The 22,256-nt window shown below is 42.3% G+C and overlaps 1 protein-coding gene across 2 annotated transcripts in view; it reads right to left on the reverse strand.

Annotated features, from left to right (window-relative positions):
• PRDM15 (PR/SET domain 15) overlaps nt 1-22,256 on the reverse strand; it is a 37,951-nt gene that overhangs the window by 14,356 nt on the left and 1,339 nt on the right. For both annotated transcript variants that reach the window (XM_081004420.1, XM_081004421.1), the window contains exons 2-14: nt 16,557-16,602; nt 12,917-13,010; nt 11,322-11,475; nt 10,259-10,511; nt 9,806-9,925; nt 8,304-8,528; nt 7,241-7,376; nt 5,885-6,063; nt 3,876-3,970; nt 3,431-3,518; nt 2,533-2,700; nt 1,603-1,697; nt 18-149 (exon numbers count right to left, since the gene is read on the reverse strand). In XM_081004420.1, coding sequence (XP_080860546.1) covers nt 18-149; nt 1,603-1,697; nt 2,533-2,700; nt 3,431-3,518; nt 3,876-3,970; nt 5,885-6,063; nt 7,241-7,376; nt 8,304-8,528; nt 9,806-9,925; nt 10,259-10,511; nt 11,322-11,475; nt 12,917-13,010; nt 16,557-16,593 — 1,776 coding nt within the window. In that variant the 5' untranslated portion in view covers nt 16,594-16,602. The remainder of the gene's footprint in view (nt 1-17; nt 150-1,602; nt 1,698-2,532; nt 2,701-3,430; nt 3,519-3,875; nt 3,971-5,884; nt 6,064-7,240; nt 7,377-8,303; nt 8,529-9,805; nt 9,926-10,258; nt 10,512-11,321; nt 11,476-12,916; nt 13,011-16,556; nt 16,603-22,256) is intronic.

The raw sequence follows: 22,256 nt of genomic DNA on the forward strand, positions 1-22,256 counted from the left end.
GTTGTTAAACATTGTACCTTAAAATGAACATGAATATGATCTCTGAGCACATCTACTCTGAAGAATTTGCGGCCACAAATCTCACAGGTGTATTTCTTATCTCCGTGGGTCAGGAGGTGCTTGTTCATATTGCTCCTACATGAAAATATCTGAAGGGGAAGAAAGATGTTAGCAGGCGAATTCTGTTTTCCTGTCACATGTGAAAGATCTAAAATACCCTTGGTTCATGCTTTGAACTAAAGTTGGGTGACATTACTCAAGATTAGAACTTATTCCCTGACTAAACCAGCTTGAGAACTGCCCAACAATTAAACTTTGAATTCTAATACAGAACTACCCACAAAATTTTCCAGTTGATCTCTATAACTTTATTTTCAAATACTTATATTCAAAGTTTAAGATTTTATTAAATATGTTTTCCTATTTTTGTCATTTTCACAAAAATTTTAGTGTGCATTGCACTGTACAGCATTTTATTATGATTGTTTTCATAACAACCTTACGATGACCATTAATTTCCCTTTTAATATTATGAACTAATGCGTAACAGGGTTGGGGCGAGAACACGGCAGACTTGCCCTAAGACCATTTCTTGAGGATGTCTCTTACCAGGGATTTGATTCTAGCAGAGTAATCCTATGAATATTTATGTGAAAATAAGCCACTTTGAACTAATTAGGACTTACACCCAAATAAACATGTACAGAATTGCACTGCACATATCTCAACTCTGGGTCCAACACTTTTTTCACTGGCATAGGAAGGAGGGTCACTTCCGTTCCATAGTAATGACATCCAACTTAACAACAAAGCTCTTAATAGCCAGCAGTTGACCAAATAAGGTCATAATACCAATGAATGGATGGTTGAACAAGCCACAGGTTAGAACCCAAAGCACAGCATATCTAGTTCTGCATGCCCAAGGGGACTTTGGGCTGGAGCTTCTTAAATAGCAACACACCATTCCACATGCTGGGGGGCGGGGAGCTCAACCTATGGGACTTAAAGAGACAATTTATCACGATACTTTGACCGTGGCTGTCAGAAGACCACTGGGACCACGCTCATGTGGAAGCTTCTCCTGCTTTGCTTCTCTCTCAACTATCACCCATCAAAAAGCATCCAAGAAAAAGCAAAGAAGGTCACCAACTTGCTTGTGCAACATTACAGTGGTACCTCGGGTTATGAACTTAATTTGTTCCGGAAGTCCGTTCTTAACCCGAAGCGTTCTTAACCCGAGGCATGCATTACCTACATAGGCCTCCTGCGGCCCCAGAAGCAGATTGCGTTCGTATCCCGGGGCAAAGTTCGCAACCCGGGACACTTGTGGAGTTCGTAACCTGAAGCATTTGTAAGCAGGACTGTTCATAACCCGAGGTAACCACTGTAATCCGTGTGGACTTTGCCGTCTCTGCTAACCTCACGTCAGTTACACAGACTGGAAAAGTTTGCCATAGTTGTATGGATTTTGGGAACTCATCCAGAACACGTTCTGAATTGTTGTGTGTTAAAAGCACGACAAAATAAATAAATAAATGCATGTGAGTATGCCTGTGGTTTGAAACAAAAGTTCCACAAATGTAAGTCAATGGAAAATCTTACCTTTCCACAAACAGGGCAGCCAGAAGGTTCTTTCTTGTAGCGAACCATGTTCTCTGTGCTGTGCTCAAAGTCCTCTCTTTTTACACGCCTCACTCCTTAAGATAACAGTTCCCACCAAAAAAAGAACAAACAAAGAATAAACCATGCTTCCTACTTCTATGAATAATGCACACCATAATCAATACAGTGATGCACGGAAATGACATCCTGTCCGTAAGAAGTGCTGCTTAATTTTAGGTTTGCACATAAACATGGATATTGGGCTGAGAGGTAGCGCCTTGGTTGTGCAATGATTTGTGTCTCGTGCATGCCATCTATTTTATTTATTTATTGCAACTGTATCCCATTTTTTCCCTTCAAGGAGATCAAAGAGGCGAAAACATTCCTACCTTCTTCTATGTTTTTAGCAGTTCTTGGGGTTTTTTTAATCTGCGAGCTGCCTTGAGAGGCGGAGTATAAATAAATAAGCAAATAAGACCTCTACTGTTATATTCTCACAATAATCCTGATAGGCAGGTTAGGCTAAGAAAGGGACTGGCCCAAGGTCAAGCAGTGAGTATTTTGGTTGACTGGGTATCTGAACCCGGGTTTCCTGGTCGTAGTCCAACACTATAACCCCATATTTCCACTGGAAGCACAATGGTTCAGCTATCTAGATGCAACTTAAGGACATATCAAAGTTTTTCATGTAAAAAATAGCCCTTAAATCGCATCCTGAATAATGAACAATTTAGATCATACTTGTCAGAAAAATAGCTACACTTGGATGGTTCAAAGCCTTCTCACCCTCAATTCCAGTGATGCATTACCACAAATGAAGAAAAGAACCAGCCTTAGTGTGCCATCCGTCGAATTTTTGAATGATTACCATAGGCGAAAGGGAAAAATTATTAAAGGTTCAGGAAGAAGATCCATCACAAATGTACTTACCTTCCAGGTGCCTCCTCTGGTGATCTAACATGACATCCTTCCGGTAGAACAACTTGTTGCAGATCTCGCAAGCAAATTTCTTGTCCCCGTGTTTCTTTTTGTGTTTTGAGAGGTTGCTGTTTGTGGAAAAAAACCTGAAGCACATCTCACACTGAAAGGTCTTGTCGTCTGCATGAAAAAGGGGAAGGGCGGATTTCATAAAAGCAGTTTTTAAAACCATTTAGTTGTTTCTAAGAATAAGCCGTGGAATCCAGCTGCACAACTGAAGCAGGGGCCATCTCTGAAAACCAACAAGCAGCTTCCTCTCGTCTAATCCTACACTGCCCATTTTAAACGCAAGCCCTTGTCTCCAAAAGTAGGGCATTGCTGTGAGAGTGTCTGCTGTGGCTTGTGTCGATGCCACCAGCAATAGCTTTCTGAGTGAAGCGAGTGTGGGAGATGGTATCTGGCATGCCAGTTGCGACACCACTTGGATATTACCAAATAATTGATGCTTATCAATGTAGATGGTTCTGTGCTGAGCCACCCTGGTGGGCCAGTGTGGTGGATCAGCCTAGTGATTCCCTACAATAATTTGGATACTGTACTGATACAGCACTCCATCCTGCACACGCATTTGATGGTGATTATGGGAAGCGCTGCAGTTCAGCGGTAGAACATCTGTCTTACACGCAGAAGAATCCAATCCTCAACGTCTCTCGTTATGCTGATTTTATCTGCACGTTATTGATAGTTTTTAAATGTTATTTTGTGCATACCAGGTATTTTAAAAGCAGTTTTGTCTGCATAAGCAATAAAAACGGAATGTCCAGATGACTTGTACTGCTCCCTCCTTACTAGATAAATACAATTCCAGACCATTTCATGGGACTTAGGTAACGTGGTTTGATTACCATACCTGTTCTGCAGTTGTGGAATTCTAACGCACTCTCTATCCGAAAAGCCTTTTCACATGTAGCACACTTGTACCTGTATTCATTGTCAACCTGGGGATTAAAAAGTGGAAAACAGAAAAGGAATCACAATAAATATCTCCAAACATATGAAGTTCATACTTTTCAAAAAATATTTTCTTTGATTTGTTTCCCCAATGGAGCTGTCACCCCTTCCACAAAAAAAAAACCCCAGAAAATTTAAACACTGATAAATTAAAGGAGCGGTTTCTATGGTAATTTCTGAGGCTCTTAAGCTTTTGCACAAGTAAAGGCACCAGATTTTTCTACAAACAAAATAACTACAGGTAGGAGAAGGCCCATTCTGAGATCTGCAGACCTTGCCTGCCTACCATGGTGTGTAACCCACTTTCATCCCACAATGGCTTGCTGATGGAGACCCATACAAACCTCATTCCTACTGTGCTTGTATGAAACATGCTGCTTCAAACTCTCTTTTCGACTGAAAAGCTTGGCACATTCTTCACACTTAAACAATTTGTCACCTAAGGGATTAATCACAACAAGACAGAGTTCAGTCACCTGCTTATCCATCTAGAAAATTCAGGAATAACTAGGAGCACTAAAATAAAATGTATCAAATATTCAGTTAACTTGGGATCAAATAGCTAACATGCAGTCCCAAATTTGCATCTGGGCTGCTCCCAGTAGGAAAAATGATAGTGTTTAGTACTATTGCAGGCTTAATAGAGAAGAAAAGTGCTAGATCACTTATATCACTGAAGTGTAAAAAACCCCCCAAAAACCTGGAAAAGACAAATGGAACATTTAGCACAATATCCTATGAAGTTAGGGCTCCAGGAACAATTAATATGCTATAGGAACCAATGATTGAATACAAAATGCATGCACATCATACTGCATATGGTTTTTAATAGCCTAATGTATTCCTGAAAATCTACATATGGGCCTGTTCTTTCTCTGGGCACTACTCATGGGCATTCTGCCTATAAATTGGTTCCCTCATACAAATGTAACTTATGAAGCAACTTCAGACATTATGGAAAGATTCGGCAGCAAAGGGGCTTAGCAAAGAACTTGCTACAGCAGCAGAGAGAGGAAGTGATACCATACGTTCCAAAACTTTTGGGTGGCGGTCAACTAAGTTCTACTCAGACGAGACCCACGGAAATTAGGTCCATTAATTTTGATGTGTCTACTCTGAGTAAACCTTCATCGACTACCACCTGTTCATATGTACATTTAATTTAATAAATGATACTTTAAATATAACTACGATATTTTGCGTCAGGCAACTCTTTTTCAAAGGAACTGGGAAAAATATAGACTACTTCAGAATTATACATTTTAAAGAAAAACGTATTACCCCAAAAAGAAAAAGACGGGAATTTCACAAATACAGAGGCTGCAATCATTAAAACACTCAGTGTGCTCGCTGGGGTTTACTTCTGAGCAGACATGTACAGGATTGTAGGCTGGATGTTAAAAATGTAATATAAGGCACTTCTATTTATGTGTTCGTTATTACATTTATGTCCCATTTTTCCTCCAAGGAGCTCAAGATGTTGTACATGGTTTTCCTCCCTATTTTATCCTCACAACCCTGTAAGATAAGCTAAGCTGAAACTTAATGACTGGCCCAATATCACCCAGTGAGCTTCACAGCTGAGTGGGAATTTGAATACCTAGAGTCCAACACTGTAACCACCATGATACTGGCTCATTTTTTACATGTCCCCTTATTTGGGGGGGGGGGAACCAAACATTTATATATATCAAGGATGTGGAATGCATTGCATCAGTTGTTATCACAGCTGCTGGGTCAAGCATCACTTCATACTAACTGATGTTATTTATCAACTTCCACCCATGTTTCTAATTTGACACAGTAGCCCGTGGATGGGGAGCAGCCCTGCTGGCTTAAAACTAGCCCTGGGTGAATGGTAGAGCATTATAATGGCACATCTGGAGGATGAACCACCACCAAAATTGCAACATAGGTGAAGCAGCTGAGTCATCAGTTATGTTTTGTGCACTATTGAACATGACTTGCAGCTATCTTCTGTTGCAGTATCTCAAATCACTCCATCAATGCTAAACTGAAGTTTAAACACTGGATCGCTGAAAAAGAAGTGTATCCTTGAAGAAAGACACATCAAACGAAAACCATTACAATTTTTGTGTAATATTAACTGCCCTTAGTCATCTTTTCTGATCCATCCCTTCTGGCTTACATGTTTCAAGGGACGGGAGATTCCCCTAGACTTTGGAAAACTATCTCACTAAACTGCTACCCTAATGGGTGAAAATCTGCAGCCCTTCTTCTTAGGTACTGCTTCAATGTCCCATCATATAAAACTTCTTTTATATGAAGAGCTCTCTTCCAATGAGTTGTGGGAGCTCTGAAAACAAAACCAGGTGATCCCACCTGAACTCACCGTGAGAGCGGATGTGCCTGCTGAGATTGCTGCTGTTCTGGAACATCTTGCTGCAGATGTTACACTGATAGACGCGCTTGTGTTCCCCAAGTTGCTTGATCATCTTGCGCCGCATCCCATGTCGGCTGGACAGGAGCAAGCTCCTCTTGAGGGACATGGAGCTTTGATGGTGAGAAAACCTGCCCGATTGGAAAGAAAGAGGCAGGTAACAACGAAGCAGTTCACCGTGCTGTGCAAACACCATCTCAGCGTCCTGTTACTATTTATCGTATCTCTTCTCGTACAGTCAGCATACTGTAGGATTCATTTATTAGCAACCCTTTGGAACAGGACAGGGTGCTGGCATAGTCCTCTCACTGGCCAGCACTTCAATTATGTTGGTTGGAAGCATCCTATAGCAGGAGCTCCCTACACGCGAAGCTCCTCTTTGCTGTGTTAGCTTTCCATGGGGGCTCTTTCAAAGAGATGATCTGCCATACACACCCTAGAAGCAATATTGTCTCAGGACTGAAATACCTCAAGGACCACCTCTCCCCCATTTGAACTACCACTATGTACACTTGCTCAAGTGAATTATCTAAAATAAAACCAATTACCATATTTTTCCATTTATAAGACACCCCCGTGTATAAGACATCCCCTATTTTGGGGGATTCAAAGTTATGAAAATGGGTGGTGATTGCCCCGTGTATAAGACTTAAACCAACCCCCCCCCCCCCCCGCTTTTTTAACATTATTTTTAGTAAAAAAAAAACACCTAGTCTTATACACGGAAAAGTATGGTATCATTGTTAGGGTAGAAGGTTTGACCATGAGTCTATTATCACAGACTGGATTTTTATATTTTCCCTCAAATAAGCAGAGTTTCAGTCTGCTTATGTTATTGCAAATGATCACTTTTTAAAATCTGAAACGCTTAATGTTTCATTATGTCCAAGATAATAAAGGTTTTCCAGTGGGATTAGAATTGCTGAGAGTGGAAGGTCACGTATGGTTAGGATTCCTATTTTGTTCTTTAACTCCATAAACCTTTTGAAAATCTACTCCAAAAGGTTGTGAAACCTTTAGAACAGTATGGGAGGGAAGGGATGGCTAGAGAGAAGACAGAGAAAATCACAAACCCTCCTCTAGCTGGAACTCCTACTGAATTTGAGTCACATCTACAAATAGAAGGAGCCTTTCCATTCATGGAAGAGCAAGATTAGATTCAAATGGAAAAGTAAAACTAGATTCAACACTGCATTGTTTCCCCCCTCCACCTCCAAATCTTTCATACCTCTTTCACATTAAAATATTGAATATGCAGGAATGAGGAAACAGAACATTTTAGCATTTGCCTTTACTGGAGGGACTTACTTCGCTATAGAATTCCTACTGTTTGCAGTACTGGGTATCTTTGCTAACACCACTTCCATAAACCTTGCTTCTTCTGTAGGAGGAAGAGCTACGTCATCAGGTGGAATCTCCGTTATAATTTCAGCAACATGTTCCTCTGTCAAATGAATTCATTGTTATCAAGAAAGGCCACTCAGTTATGAACCCTAAATATACAGCCATACAAGATACTGAGCTTAATGGTTCATGCACACCCTAGTTAAGCCAAAGACAATGACTAGGGCAAAAGTTCGGCCACATCTGGAAAACCAAGTTTCCCACACCTGCCTCAGTGAGCCAGAGTTAGACAGAGAAGGTAATACCAGACTAGATGGCTCAGTACAAGGCAATTCAATAAGCTCACGTGCTGTGATACACCACTTTTTAATAAATTTAGTTCCCCAATGCAAATATGTCATAAAATGGAAAATTCAGCTTCTTCATGCCCTCTGCCCGTAAAACAAAGAAGTTGGTAATGCAAAGTAATTTGCTTAGGGCAGTGTTAGCCAAACTTGGCCCTCCAGCTGTTTTTGGACTACAACTCCCATCATCCCTAGCTAACAGGACCAGTGGCCAGGGATGATGGGAATTGTAGTCCCAAAACAGCTGGAGGGCTAGGTTTGGCCATCCGTGGCTTAGGGTATCGGTGGCCCATTGGCCTAATTAGACCCACCTGTGAGGCTATTTTGGCCACATCATGCCCACCCATATCATAGATGATGTCAGGTATAGGACAGGTAAAAACTTGCCTCAGCTGCAAGGGTATTTGCAGATGCCACCAATCAGCCTATAAAGCCCCATATGAATTGCTGGGGGGGGGGGGGAAGCACTTTGAAGGGCATCCTACAGGCAAAAAGCTCACCAGATGCTACCGTGACTGGATTCACATGACAGGTGGGCAGCATGACAGGTAGGCAGCTAGGCCTACCTGTCAAGCTTGACCTGAGGGAGGGGACGAACATGACCATCTGGCCCACTGAGTGAAAAATTTAGGGTATGAAATGAAGTATCACTGATAGCTACTTTTAGTAGTTTCTGGGCTCACCAGAAGAGTCTTTATTGTCCACAATCACAATGGGAGTTTCTGGTCTTGCCACTTTGGGCTTTCTGCCCCTTCGTGGTTTTCTTTTCCCTTCCACTGCGGTGTTGGCACTTTCATGGGCTACGGGCTGGTCTGCAGGGGGGGCCTCCATAACCATTTCAGCAACTGCATCTTTCTGGTTGCTCTGTGGAGCTCCTTTGGCTTGCTCCAAGTGACTCCGGCGATGCTCTGCAAGGGAAGAGCGATGAGACAAAAAAATATACGGGCATGGCTGAACATTAGAAGTAAAGGGCCTTCCCTTCATTTAAATTTAATGCCGCCTAAAGTCAACAATATTCCAAACACAACCTCTGTACAAAGTTGTGACAAAACTGGTGACTTTTGACCCTTTTTGAGGAGAGCAGACCCTCGTGCCATAGTACAAACCTTCATTTCAATAGTGCTTTCAACTGGGAGGATTATCACCGTTCAAGGTCAAATTCCTGCCAGTCAAAAGCACATGATGAGGGGCTAAAGCAGGTCTGCTAAAGGTGTGAGCTGGGGAGAGCCCCGGGGGCCAGGTAGAGAGCTCTAGAGGGCCACATGTGGTCCCTGGGCCCGAGGTTCCCCACCCCTGTCTAAAGATCAGAGGCAAAGAAATGAACTTCTCAAATGCTCTCTTTAGAAAACACAAGCCAAACCACTGTAGCTGTAAGCACATTCAACCTTTAAAAATTACGCCTGTGGAGTTGTGGATCTTAACAGTGCCTCCCTTTTGCTCATCAGCAGCTGGGATTCTTGGAAAGCTTTCGAAAACACTGACACATGGAAGGGGAAATGAAGCCAGACAACATATAGAGGACCACGGGTTTCCCACCTCTGCTCTAAAATGGCAACTGGCTGGACTCTGCTTCAGCGGCTCATTACTTTCTAGAGAGCTCACTAAAACACAACAAACAAAATTTAGGGACGTAATATCTTAAACAAACTGAGCGACAAACTCTAGATTAGGAATGGGAAGCCCGTGGTCCTCTGGATAGTGTTAGTAACCACAACTTCCATGAGCCCCAGGCAGCATGGCCAGTCATCAGGGGTGATGGGAAATGTAGTGCAGTAACATTAAGGCCACAGTCCCCATTTCACCCACCCAACCCCGGTCTAGACATTCAAAATATCAGGTTTAAACCTTTCCTTCAATACCCATCAGAGATCAGTTCCACCTCAAACCCTATCATACGCCATCAGATTTTTCTCTAATATAGAGCTTTCCAAACTGTGTGTCACGACACATTAGTGTGTTGGCTGAAGTGTGTACGTGTGTTGTGTGAATTTCTCCCCACACTCCTCCCGGGGCTGGAAAGGTGTTAGTTTAACATTCAGTTTGCTAGTAAAACTGAATTACTGTGTCACAAAATGATGCATGTCTAAAAAGCAGGTCAGCAACATGAAAAGTTTGGAAACCTCTGCTCTAACAGGAGATTTGGCTATATAGTGTTCACACAACAAGAACTGAAGAGTTTCCATACCTGAAAGTTTAGAACGGGGGAATTTTAATTTTTTGAGAGAATAAGTGCCACTGGAACATGGAGGCTTTGAAGTAGTTTTGTTTTCTTCTTGGTCACATTCCATCACTACTAAACAAACGTCTATCAGAGAAATAATGTTTGCATTAGTTTATTTTGCATTAGTTTATTTTCATACTAACCACATTGTAACATTGCTGTTATAATGCCTGGTGTGCCTCTGCTGAAACTTAGATCCTTGGAAACTGTTTTATATTTAAAAGTAGAAAATATCAATCAGAGGAAGCATTCCATTACGTGTAATAAATAATACGAATCAGGACATAGATTCTATCAATTTCTTTTCATGTGAGGGAGATGTTTGCATGAAATAAGCCCCACAGAGAAAGTGGGAACATTTTTTTGAGATAGTTAAAAAAACTACCCAGCACCCATCCATGAAGCAACCCAACGTACCATTGGCAATGCTAGAAACTTGCTTTAGAACGGGCTTTTCCATTTTTTTGGCGTAGAAAGCAGCGTACCACACTCGTAACTCTGTGCCTGGTGGGATGTCCCGGGATGTAGTGAAGTAAATGTCATTATCATGCTGGAAGGCAGACAGGTTCTGGTGTTCGTATTGGTTGGCTGGCCTCACCATCATCATCCAGTTGCAATCATCTTCATTAGATGTATCAAAATACACTAGAGGTCCATCCTTCTGAAAAACCTAATAGACACCCACGCAAAGAGGGAATGCAAACTTTGCAGTAATGATCAACTAATAAATAAATAGCTGTAGCTGTAGACAAGGATGCATTTTTGTTACCATAGTTTGACCTGCCCATGTGGTCCCTGCATCTAGGCATTACTGTAACGGCATGAGAGGAAGAATCTGGCTTCCATGCTACTGTGCTAAGTGGTAATGTAATAATATGAACTGGTCTGACTTTTATTTCATACCCCTGACTTCACAGATACTGGCAAGGTGAACGCAAACCTTCTCCATCAATGTGGGGCACATAAAGTTGTGGCTGCAAAGGAACAATCAGGAGTCTTACAGTGCACTCCCAAGTGTTCCTGTGCCACCTGGGCTAGTATTTTGAGCCTTTCCAATTTGGTACAAAAAGCAAGACCTGCTAGGATCAGGTCCACTCCATATTTCTTGCTCCATCTTCCCCTATATGAGGACTGCCAACAGAAGCACATCTCGCTTGCCTGACTGCACATGTTAAAAGTTAACAGATGGAACTAAAACCAGAAGATTTCTGCAGGCCATACAAACAAAAACACTATAGCATTAGCTATCGGTACTGAAAAGGCTACTCTGTGTGTGTGTGTGTGTGTGTGTGTGTGTGTGTGAGAGAGAGAGAGAGAGAGAGAGAGAGAGAGGCAGGCAGGCAGAGAATGATTAATGAATGAACTGGTTAACTAAAAAATAACCAAATGAAGCAAATACACGTTCAGACAATGGTAGAGCCTGGTTGCTCCATTTCTTAGTGCCTTCACATTATCACCAACCGAAACAGTGCCATTGTACCTTTAATGGAAATGCTGGCTCCTTTTCCAGTTTGGTAACTCTCTTTGACTCAAAGGGACCAAACTGGGTACGCTTCACCAGCTGTGTTACTGCAAAAATGCCTTCAATCCCATCTTCAACTTGCCTGATCTCCAGGTTGGAGGGAAGGGATGATCTAAGAAATGAATATTTTGACGCATAAATGAGTCCTCTCTCCTCAGTGACAAAATTATCAATTTCAAGGGACAAATTTTCTATATAAACCTTCTACATTGACAGAGTAATTGAAATAAAGAAAAACGACACAACCTTCCACACTGTTATATAGTATGAGGGTCAGTAATTGCCTGTGAATGGGTTCAACAGCTCTCTAATAAGTGGTAATCAGTAATTCCGCAGGACCATTTCAAAAATTATTTTTTCTATAAAAACATAGGTAGCGACCTTATACCAGGTTGGAACATTTGTCCATTTTGACAAATGTTGCCTTCTCTGATCGGCAGGCTACTCAGGCAGAGGCCTACCCATCAACTGCTACTTGATCCTTTTAATGGAAAATGTCAGGAACTGAACCCGGGACCTTCTGCATTCAATGCATGTGCTTGATCACAGAGTTCCTCCTCAACAAGCACTTCCATATGGGAAAGGATATGAAAAACCCTGTGCAGATCTACACCCACTTTCACCTACACTGAAGTTACTTCCATGTAGGAAATCTAAACTCTGAAGTGACCCTCAGTCTCAGGTTTTATGGTATAAAATGCATACCATGCTACACTGAGGCATGCTATAAATAGCATTATTAATACTTAAGAGAAGTGCAACTGAAGATGCTTAGGCTACCTAAGAAGATCTTCACCTCAAGTTGCTGTTTTTATTGACAGTTTATTAACATCACCAATGACTGAGGAGAAAACCGATCTGGCATCCAAGTATTGTGTCCTTTGCCTACAAAAGGCATTTTCTCTGCTTCTCATGCTTCCAAACAAGACTAGTCCACTTAGAAGAAAGGGTTGTATCCAACTGAACTCAGGCAATGACTTCAATGGAATTTCCCTTCCCTCTCTCCTTCCCCGTCACCCCCCCCCGAGCACCCCCAAATCTGCTCTGGTTGAAGAAATCCCCAGAGCAGATTTGCAGGGTAGTCGTTCTGCTTGCACAATGACTTAGATCAACTAAACTGAGTCATCTGTAAATTCTGTTTTTGTGTCGTTCACATTGTACAATCCACATGCTCCACCGACACAAATGTGATTAGTCTTGCTTTTCTCCCTCACTGCGATAAATGCCAGGAAGCTGTCATCTACATATAAGAAAAGGCAAAGGTTAAAAAGGATGATCTAGTTATAATACTCTGCCCTGGCTGGCAGGATTAATTGGCTCCCCATCTTCTCATGCTGCTGAAAACACTCCAGAATGAGATCTTGCAGCTTAGAATTGTTTGGGAGACATTTAAAGTTACATGCATGTGAGTTCTCCAAGACTGGGAGCATTCCTAGTTCAAAATGTGACACTAGAAGCAAAATAAGTGAGAACAGAAGACTCCCTTTTGCATTGGCAATCTGGCTTCATTTACTTTAAAATTAAGCAAGCCAACAAGGCAAGAGTTGGCTTACCTTGCCCGACTTAGCACAAAGGAGTCTTTGACCATCACCACTGGGCCCAGTTCTGGACATTCGGAATCATGATGCTGATTGCAATCTTCACACCCTGAAAGCAGACAAAAGAAAAAGCAGGTAGCCATGGAGAAAGCCAAGCAGCTTCACAGTGTACTCCAACAACTGTGATATTCAATTACCCGGTGGCCACATACTTGTTTGAATCAATAGTATAGTTCAACTCATCCCAGGGATAAATAAGGACTAAAATGGCACTTGTGTTATCAGACTATAACAGCACCTGCAAAAATTCCCAAAGAAAATAGGCTTTGAATAAATGTCTAACAATTATAGTTTTGTCAGTCGAGGAAGGATGCTTAGAGGAAGGGGAAGCAACACTTGGTATAACCGATTCTGGCTGGAAAATGATATTCATATTCTCTGAATCAATGCGTGCAAAGCCCCTTTCTTCTGGATGTTACACAAACACCTTTCACCAGACTGTTTTGTAACCATTCCAGCTCAATTTACCTCAAGTTACGTCTCTTCGGTGTTCATAGCAAAGGCTATTCCAGCAACCAAGAAGCATCACCATTTTCCCAGGCTCCACAGAAGGAGCAAACATCTCTAGGAGTGAGCTTTGTTTACAGTCATAGCTGCTTCTCCCTTTTTTTGTAATAGTAGATCCATTCCATCATCCAGGCCGTGCTTTTCAGAACGCCCTGTTCTAAGCACAGGCCCAGGACTTGCACAGACTGGAAGGACGAATTAGGGGATAAAGAATGCTAGCCTGGCTGTGGTTGTACGCAGGGAGAGAACTTCAGAATAAAAAAGCTCCATCTACTGAGCTTCAGATAAACCCAGATCCTTATTTTGAAGAGCCCCATGCCTGTAAACAACCGTGGGCAGGACACCACATGAGTGTGCAGGCTTCCCTCCTCACAGCTGCTTTATTCCTCCCCTCCTAGTTGGGGAGGGAGCAGCGCACATGTTTTATATGCAAAAGTTCAAGCCCTGGCATCTCCAGTTAAGTCTGAGATCCTAGGGAACTGCTGAAGTCACCAACTTTATGGAACAATGGTCTTGCTCGGTACAAGGCAGTTTCCTCATTGTCCTATGAGAGAGCTTATGCATCCCTGAATAACATGCTAAGCCAAATATAATGTAATAAAAAGAGCCCTGTTGGATCAAGCCCCTCTAGTCCAGCATCCTTTTTCTCACAGTGGCCAACCAGATGCCCGCGGAAAGTCTGCAAGCAGGAGTTAGGTGCAGCAGCATTCTCCAAACTTCTGGGTTCCAGCAACTGTTCTCCACAGAGGATGTAGAACAAAAGCATTGCGGAGAGTAGTCTCTGATAGCCTTGACCTCCATGCACCTGCCTAATCCTCTTTTAAAGCCATGGCTCAGCTTCCATGTCTTTTCTTTGGATCTTAGTCGGAAAGCAAGTCCAACGTCACCTCTAATTGTCTTTTGCGCCAAGGAAGGTTGCTTCCAACCTTACCTTTCACTCATTCAAATGTTAGACCTGCACCAACGCAGCCTACAAGAGTATATTTATTAATCCTCCATGCACAGGTCTTGAGGCAATGCACAAGATACAGTTTTTAAAAGATCAGCTATATGGGGGGGGGGGAGCAAAACAGGCACCCATGGCAGAGATCCATTCATCCAGCTGGAAAAGAGCATTGAAAGCCCTGCTCTGAGTTACAGTAGTGCAGGCTTCTGGGATCCTTGTAACTTGTAAGAGAGGTCTCCCACCAACCACAGTGTCCCACTGGGTATATAACCTGGCCCTGCATGGTATATGCCAACACCTTGAACGTGGCAGTCAGTGCAAACCCCACAGGCAAGGCGTTATATGCTGGCAGCAGTATGCTCCCAAGCTGCTACATTCTGCACCAGCTGCAGCCTCCTGACCAACCTCAAAGGTAGCCTCACAAACAGAGCATGGTTTCCAATCCCTGGTCTTCTGCTTTCAAACCAACACTACTACAAGTCATCCTGTATTTTTTTGTAGTATCTCAGACACATCGGCTTAGCTTGCTGGTAAAAAAGCAAAAAAAGCACCACAGCTGTCAGCACTGCAGAGTCATCACAACTAAACAGCACTCTCGCATGCTCTTTTATGCCTTGGGGGCATCTGCAAAGCTATTAGTGCTGTTCTAACCCTTCAGTATTTATTTATTGTGATGGTGCATGAAGAAAAAAAAACACAGAACAGCAAAATAATGAAACAAAACAAATTGTTTGGTTTGTAAAACGAGACTGCTTGAAGCTACGAATGTCTGTGATGCCAGTTGCTATAAATTAAGTACCACCCCACCACCACCACTTAAATTCTAGCCATTAGAGGAAGAATCCCACAGAGAACAAGAAATCCTACTACGGGTTATTCAGAAGCTTCTCACAAAACTGCAAAAAAATGTGCATTTTCCAAGCACATGCATCTCAAACTTCTCCATACTCCTCTCTGGTGCATCTTCAACCCCTTATAATAACTTTACCTAGTAGTAGGGAACAAAACACACCTTGTACCCCATGCCCAGCAAGTGCACTTATCCCACCTTTGATATCACCAGGCACCAATGCCCAGGCGTGCTGTTTGAAAGGGTGTTCACATGTAAAATTCAGTGTGTGTATGCCCAGATTCAACAGCTGATATCTCAGATAAAATCTGTAAATCCACAGTGCAATCTGGGCCCATGTATTTATGGCAGCAGTTCTGAAAGGTTGTGGTGCCCCAAACTGGTGTGGCAGGAAAGGATGGCAAGTGTAGTGTAAAGATTCAAGGACAATCAAAGAAACATTTAAACATTTCACTATAGTATAGTATCAAAATAATTTTTATTATTTGCAGAATATGGAAAGATATCTTTTCAAAATGACAGCAAGAACATCAAATGATACTGAGCACAATCCTAGTTGTGAGCTAGAATCACGGTTCAAACATAATGCTAGAGAAGACATGTTTATCATTAGAGTTTGGGAATGATTCAAGTTCTTATGTAGCTGCATTGTTTCATACTTTCTGTTTTCCCATCATCATATTATAAAGTAGTTGTGTTCTATGTTATAAATCAAGCACTGCTAGTTGTTGTTTCTCCCCCCCCCCCCAATGTATTTCTAATCACTACAAAATTCAGTGTGGCACAATCAAATTTTTATTCTGAAAGTATGGCTCAGAGAAAAAAGTTTTGAGAACCAGTCATTTATAGTTTTGAACACCATGCTTCTTTCCCCCTCTCCAATCCCCCCATCTTTTCTGTAAATCCTATTTTAACCTCTCAGGTCTCATCCCCAGACAAGAGGAAGACTAAGTATATGTGCTTGCATTTGTTCACCTTTATAGATTGCCAATGTGCCCACTAATACCTCCGATAGCAGTAGCAAAAGGTCTTAGTAAATATCCCCAGAAAATCTACAATTCATGGCAGACTGTTTGCTGTGCCTGCTCAGTTCCTGCCTACACTGGCTCAGCCTCTCCTAAATGGAACACAACCATGTGTTCCACAATGTCCGCATTTTACTGGGTGCCGGGATCGGACATCCATTGTCTCTTCTATTTTGAACACAGGAGAGGTGGCAGCCCTCATTTGGCTCTCATTGACAATTAATATGCAGAGGCATATTTAATGCAGAAGTATTCTTGGATACTTACAGATAAGCACGGCCTCCTTGCTGCCATCCTCTGCCATTTTGAAGACCTTTGAAAACAGAAGGGACAGATTCCAATGAGACTGTTAGGCACTTCATAGCAAAAAGCTCACCTGCCCGAGTTATGTGGATTCCAACATATTAACGAAAGTGCTTTTTATGTCTAGGAGAGGCTGGATGAAAACAGGCCCCAGGTTACATTTGGCTGGAGTTTTGCTATTGATTTCTAAAGGGTTATATCACTCCCTACAGTTAAACACAGAACTTAACTCACAAAATTAAAGGAACTGCATTCTATTGAGTCAGACCATCAGTCAGATATTGTCTACATTGATTGGCAGCAGTTCTCCAAGGTTTCAAATGGGATATTCCTAGCCCTACCTAGAGATGGTAGGTGCTCTATCGCCTTCCCATCACCCACGAATGTTATTGTTTTAAGAACGCTGTGTACAATAACTTGAAAATTTAACATTCAACCTTGTGTTTGAATTGCAGAACATGACAAGTTTCCTAAACAAACATAACTTCCATACAGGAAAAAGCATTTACAGAGCTATGTATGGCACATGTCTATTCCATGTGATCTTATACATATGGTGGAAAGCCCTAGCCAATCCCATTTGCAAACGGCCTTCACTTGAAAAATGAAAATAAAAGTGAGGTACCTAGCTTTGAGGTTGCAAAGGTTGCATCTTTCAACATATGTTGAAAGACGAAAACCAGTTAAGACCAATTAAAAGTATCAAAATGTAATAATTCGAAACGTATTGATTTCCACAATAAGTTCTTATGAAACTGTGCATGTAATGTGCACAGCTGGAAGGATGAAACAGCTGGTAAAGAGTTATTATTCAGTACTGTTTCCTGAAACAGCAAAAGGCAGGTTTGTTGGCTCATTTTACTTTAAGTGCAATGCAATAATAATAATAATAATAATAATAATTACTTAGATTGACATGCCCTTCACCAGAACGTTCCAGGGCAGGTTATATCAATATAAAATACATAACTGAAAACAGGTTAAAAATATTTTCAATCACAACTAGAGTGGGTCCTAAATTATATGTATCTCAAGTGTAAAAAGAACAGGGTAGAGATGAATCTTCAGCATACAACAAAAGTTATGCAATGAAGGTGTCAGATGCACATCTGTGGGGAGGAAATTACACATCACTTATGACCCAATATTTTCCAGAAATTGTATGATTCTCGGAGCCCAGTACTTACTGTTGCAGTCCAGCTTTGGTTCAGCTCAGTGCAGCATGGCAGCAAAAAGGACCAGGCAAGGGCATAGCAGCCGTGAGCTCCTCTCTGGAGGCTGTATGGTCCTGCTAAACCAGTGTTCCCAAACTTGGGTCTTCAGCTTTTGGACTACAGTTCCCATCATCCCTGACCCTGGTCTTGCTAGTTAGGGATGATGGGAGTTGTAGTCCAAAAACAGCTGGAAACCCAAGTTTGGGAAACACTGCGCTAAACCATAGTTTGACTTGGCATGACATGCAAACCACAGGGTGTGCTGCTATTGAGAAAACTGAAGGCTACTGGTAGCCCAAGAAACACTGCTTTTTGCAGAAGGGTTAATGTCAGTTTTCTTGTGCAAAACTGAGTACAACTGAGATTCATGCATTGCACCTTGAGGAGATACTTGGAGTGACAGATAATCCACCACAATCTGAAGAATATATCTGAAGTTTTTATTTCTAAGATGGCACTCGCTGCTCACTCAGATACTCAAGTCTCCCTACCTATCATTGAAGACCACTTCTAAGCTTTCAATCTGGTACTTTCAGAAACAGCAGCTTCTGTTCTGAAATGTTTTGCAGGTAACTGCGATAGCTGACAACGGAGAGGGGCCAAAACTGGTATTTATTTGGGAGTCTTCTAGAAATAAAACTCCCGAATGCAGAAAAGACAAGCAAGGACATAGACATGGCACTTCTTAAGAGGGCCCTTTAGCTTTTGCTTATGGAGAGGCAATCTATAAAACAGAAAGAGCTTGATTTCAATTATAACACCGGTCCTGAGAGATCTGAATTGGCTCCCAGTACGTTTCCGAGCACAATTCAAAGTGTTGGTGCTGACCTTTAAAGCCCTAAATGGCCTCAGTCCTGTATACCTGAAGGAGCATCTCCACCCCCATCGCTCAGCCCAGACACTGAGATCCAGAACCGAGGGCCATCTGGCAGTTCCCTCATTGCAAGAAATGAGGTTACAGGGAACCAGGCAGAGGGCCTTCTCGGTAGTGGTGCCCGCCCTGTGGAACGCCCTCCCTTCAGATGTGAAGGAAATAAGCAGCTATCCTACCTTTAAAAGACATCTGAAGGCAGCCCTGTTTAGGGAAGTTTTTAATATTTAATGCTGTATTGTTTTTAACACTTGATTGGAAGCCGCCCAGAGTGGCTGGGGAAACTCAGCCAGATGGGCAGGGTATAAATAAATTATTATTATTATTATTATTATTATTTCTCCATTTGTGTACATTTACCTGAAGGCATAAAGGACCCTGGCAGTTCACGTCGGCTTAATTACCTAGAATGCACATGTGGTTAAGCATGACAGCAACTACCTCTGAACTTGTGGGGCACAGGATGTTTCCCCTAATAGATACAGGGACTAAGTGAATTAGGGATGCTTCACAATTTTATGTAGCAGCAAACGTGCTTTCCACAACATGGATGCCCAGTACAACTAATCCTAGCTCTCTGGAAACACTATTTTGACTCTCATGCCGTTTTCATTTGTGAGCAAATCATTTCAAGTGTGTATTTTATGTAACAAGTACCCCATAAGTCTGTTAGCTGGGATGGCTCAAAAAGTGATTAAATTCAAATGATATTCTCTCCATAGCTAATATGAGATAGCTAAATGGCACCTCCATACTCAGGAGTACTCTTCTGAATATCACACACTGGGGACAGAAGTCTAACTTTACACCCTGCTTGTAAGCATCCTGGAAGCACCAGGATCCTGGGAGATAAACAAGACATGTCCAGGAAAATGAACACCGACTTTAATTGTGTTTTGACCTCCACCTTCCTCTAGGGCAGTTTCCCAAACTTGGGTCTCCAGCTGTTTTTGGACTACAGCTTCCATCATCCCTAGCTAGCAGGACCAGTAGTCAGAGATAATGGGAATTGTAGTCCCAAAACAGGTGGAGACCCAAGTTTGGGAAACGCTGGTCTAGCACTACTGTCCCAAACATTGACTTTGGCTCACAAGTGGTACAACGAGAATGAACCCTGGATAGTCCAAAATTAGAATCATAGTTGGAAGAGTTCCAAGGCTCTAGTCCAACCCCGTGCAATGCAGGAACGGGCAGCTGCCCCACATGTGGATCGAACCTGCAACCTTGGTATTATCAGTACCACACACTAACCAGCTGAGCCATATAGATGACAGATGGGAAGAGGGTGTGAAACACTGCACTATACAAGTCTTTAAGTTGCAAATCAACATGTTGACAAAAGCAGAGTCAATACATTTTATACTTGGTTGCAGTATTTATACATTTGTGGCAATTTTCAGTGCTTGTAACTGTTGTTAACACTATGGTTTTCCTTTTCTTCTTTTTGGTATTTTTAATGCCTTAGTTTCCCATTGACATGCAAAGCAAAATTCAGATGCACCATACTAATTAATTTTATTAAAATGCTTTCATTTTGCAAAAATATAAACGAATAATCATACTGATATCAAGGCTACATGACTACAGAAATAGCATCCGTGAAATAAACACAGATAATAACTTGCAGTAAACTGCTAATTGGTACATTTTTCTTTGGGCAAGATAGGTGAGGAAGAAGAACTAATTAAAAAAGCAGCATAAAAAGAGTGAGATCATATCCGAGTATAGCTGAGAAAACATAGACACCTGATACTTAGTAAACAGTCCAATGCCAATCGTACAACTAGATGAGATTTTAAGCCAAACGTGCAAGTATTTGCATGATTAAAGGTATTAGAGAAAAATTATTTAGATCAATAACAGGAGCAGGAAAGAGACTGCAAGTGGATTAATGGATTAACTAATATCTGAATTTGTGCAAGGAAACAAGAAAAATGCTTTCCAATATTTTATTTTGCTCACTTACTGAATATTATAGTATTGGTTTTAATTTTACGAGAGATTATTTTGAAGCATCTTTTGCCACCTTAAATGGGCCTCTAATAGCAAACTTTGGAACTGGGTTCCAAAGGTGTTTTAGGACCATACAATGGCACCCATGCATCTTGCAGTTGAATGTATCAATCATCAAGTACACTGTGGGCACCATTAAACAATAAATTTATTGAACAAACATACCTCCCCCGTTATATCTACTATCAACAGTGGTTGGAACATGTAGCCTTAATTAACTTCCTCAGCAGGACGTGACCATGTGTGAAGGGGAAAAAATAAATGCACCATGGAAATTGGCAGTTTCCCTTGAAAACACTCCATGACATTATTCTGAGTGTGTCAACACAAGCAAGAGCGCAAAGAAGTATTAATGATGGAGAATCCAAAAATTGGAAAAGCCTCCACCCCCATATCAGATTAGTACATGAACAATAATCCTACTCTAAATTCCATTTTGGGGATTTTACAAGCCACCTATGACGGGTCACTTCACACATTCCTTTCTGACATGTTAATATTTTTGACACAGTGTAGTATGTGGCCTTCGATACAGGTAAACAGGTCAAGAAACAATGCATCTGCATTCAATGTCTTTTTATTAAAACCAGTTAAAACTTGCAGTTTTCACATTTATTTTCATACATGGACATGACCCGCATGATTAAACTAGTTTTTTGAAAAATGTAATAAAAAGAGAGCAATTTATGCCACTGGATGAATCTGCCTGGCTAACAAACCTTTGCCAGTCCATCCACATCAGAGGATGAAATACAGTTCCAACAGTAACTCCTTATAGCCAAATGGATGATTGGAGAATAGGGAAAATACCTGACTCACGCATACATTTAATATTTAAAATATGAGAATTAATTTATCAGAATATAATATCATAATCAGCAAGCTATTCTACCAGATCTACTTCTCAACCGAGGCGAGTGGAGAATTTTTTAAAAAGAGCATTTTAAATGTTTATTTTAAAGAAACCCACATTGTTTCAATGCATTGAGAAAACGCGACTGCAAGAACAGGACGTGCCAGATATGCCGAATTTCCCCAAGGTCCGCGCGTGTGTGTGTGACCTTGTACATGTGGCACAAAAGGACCAAGCGGGCGCCAGAGAGGGGGCACAATCTGCGGATTTTAAGGAGAGAGTCCCGCACCTCTCCGAGTGGCTGCAGTCTGTGGAGCAGGCCACCTCCACACGCCCCCTTCGCAAGAGCGGCGCCTGCCCTGCCCTTCTCCAGCCGCGCACCAGGCGCAGGCACGGCGGGGGAGGGAGGGCGCTTTGTCCTGCCCCCGGGCAAGCCGAAGCCCTCCGCTTCCCAGCCCCAGGGCGAGCCCGAGCCTTGCCTCTCGGGGTGCACCGCCCGCCCGCGCTGCCTCCCCGAGTACAGGGGCTGCCCCACCCAGGTCCGGTCAGGGTTGGAGGGGAAAGGAGGAAAGGGCGCGGGGCGGGAGAGAAGCGCAGCCCAGGGCGGCGGAGGCGCCAGGCGAGCCTTGCCCGCACGGGGCGGGCGGGCGGGCGGCTGCCTGGGTTGGGCTGGGGATCCGGGAGCGGCTCCGCCGGGTTTTGCCTCGGACCCG

The sequence above is a fragment of the Podarcis pityusensis genome, assembly GCF_964106645.2.
Source record: "Podarcis pityusensis genome assembly, chromosome: 4".
NCBI lineage: Eukaryota > Metazoa > Chordata > Lepidosauria > Squamata > Lacertidae > Podarcis > Podarcis pityusensis.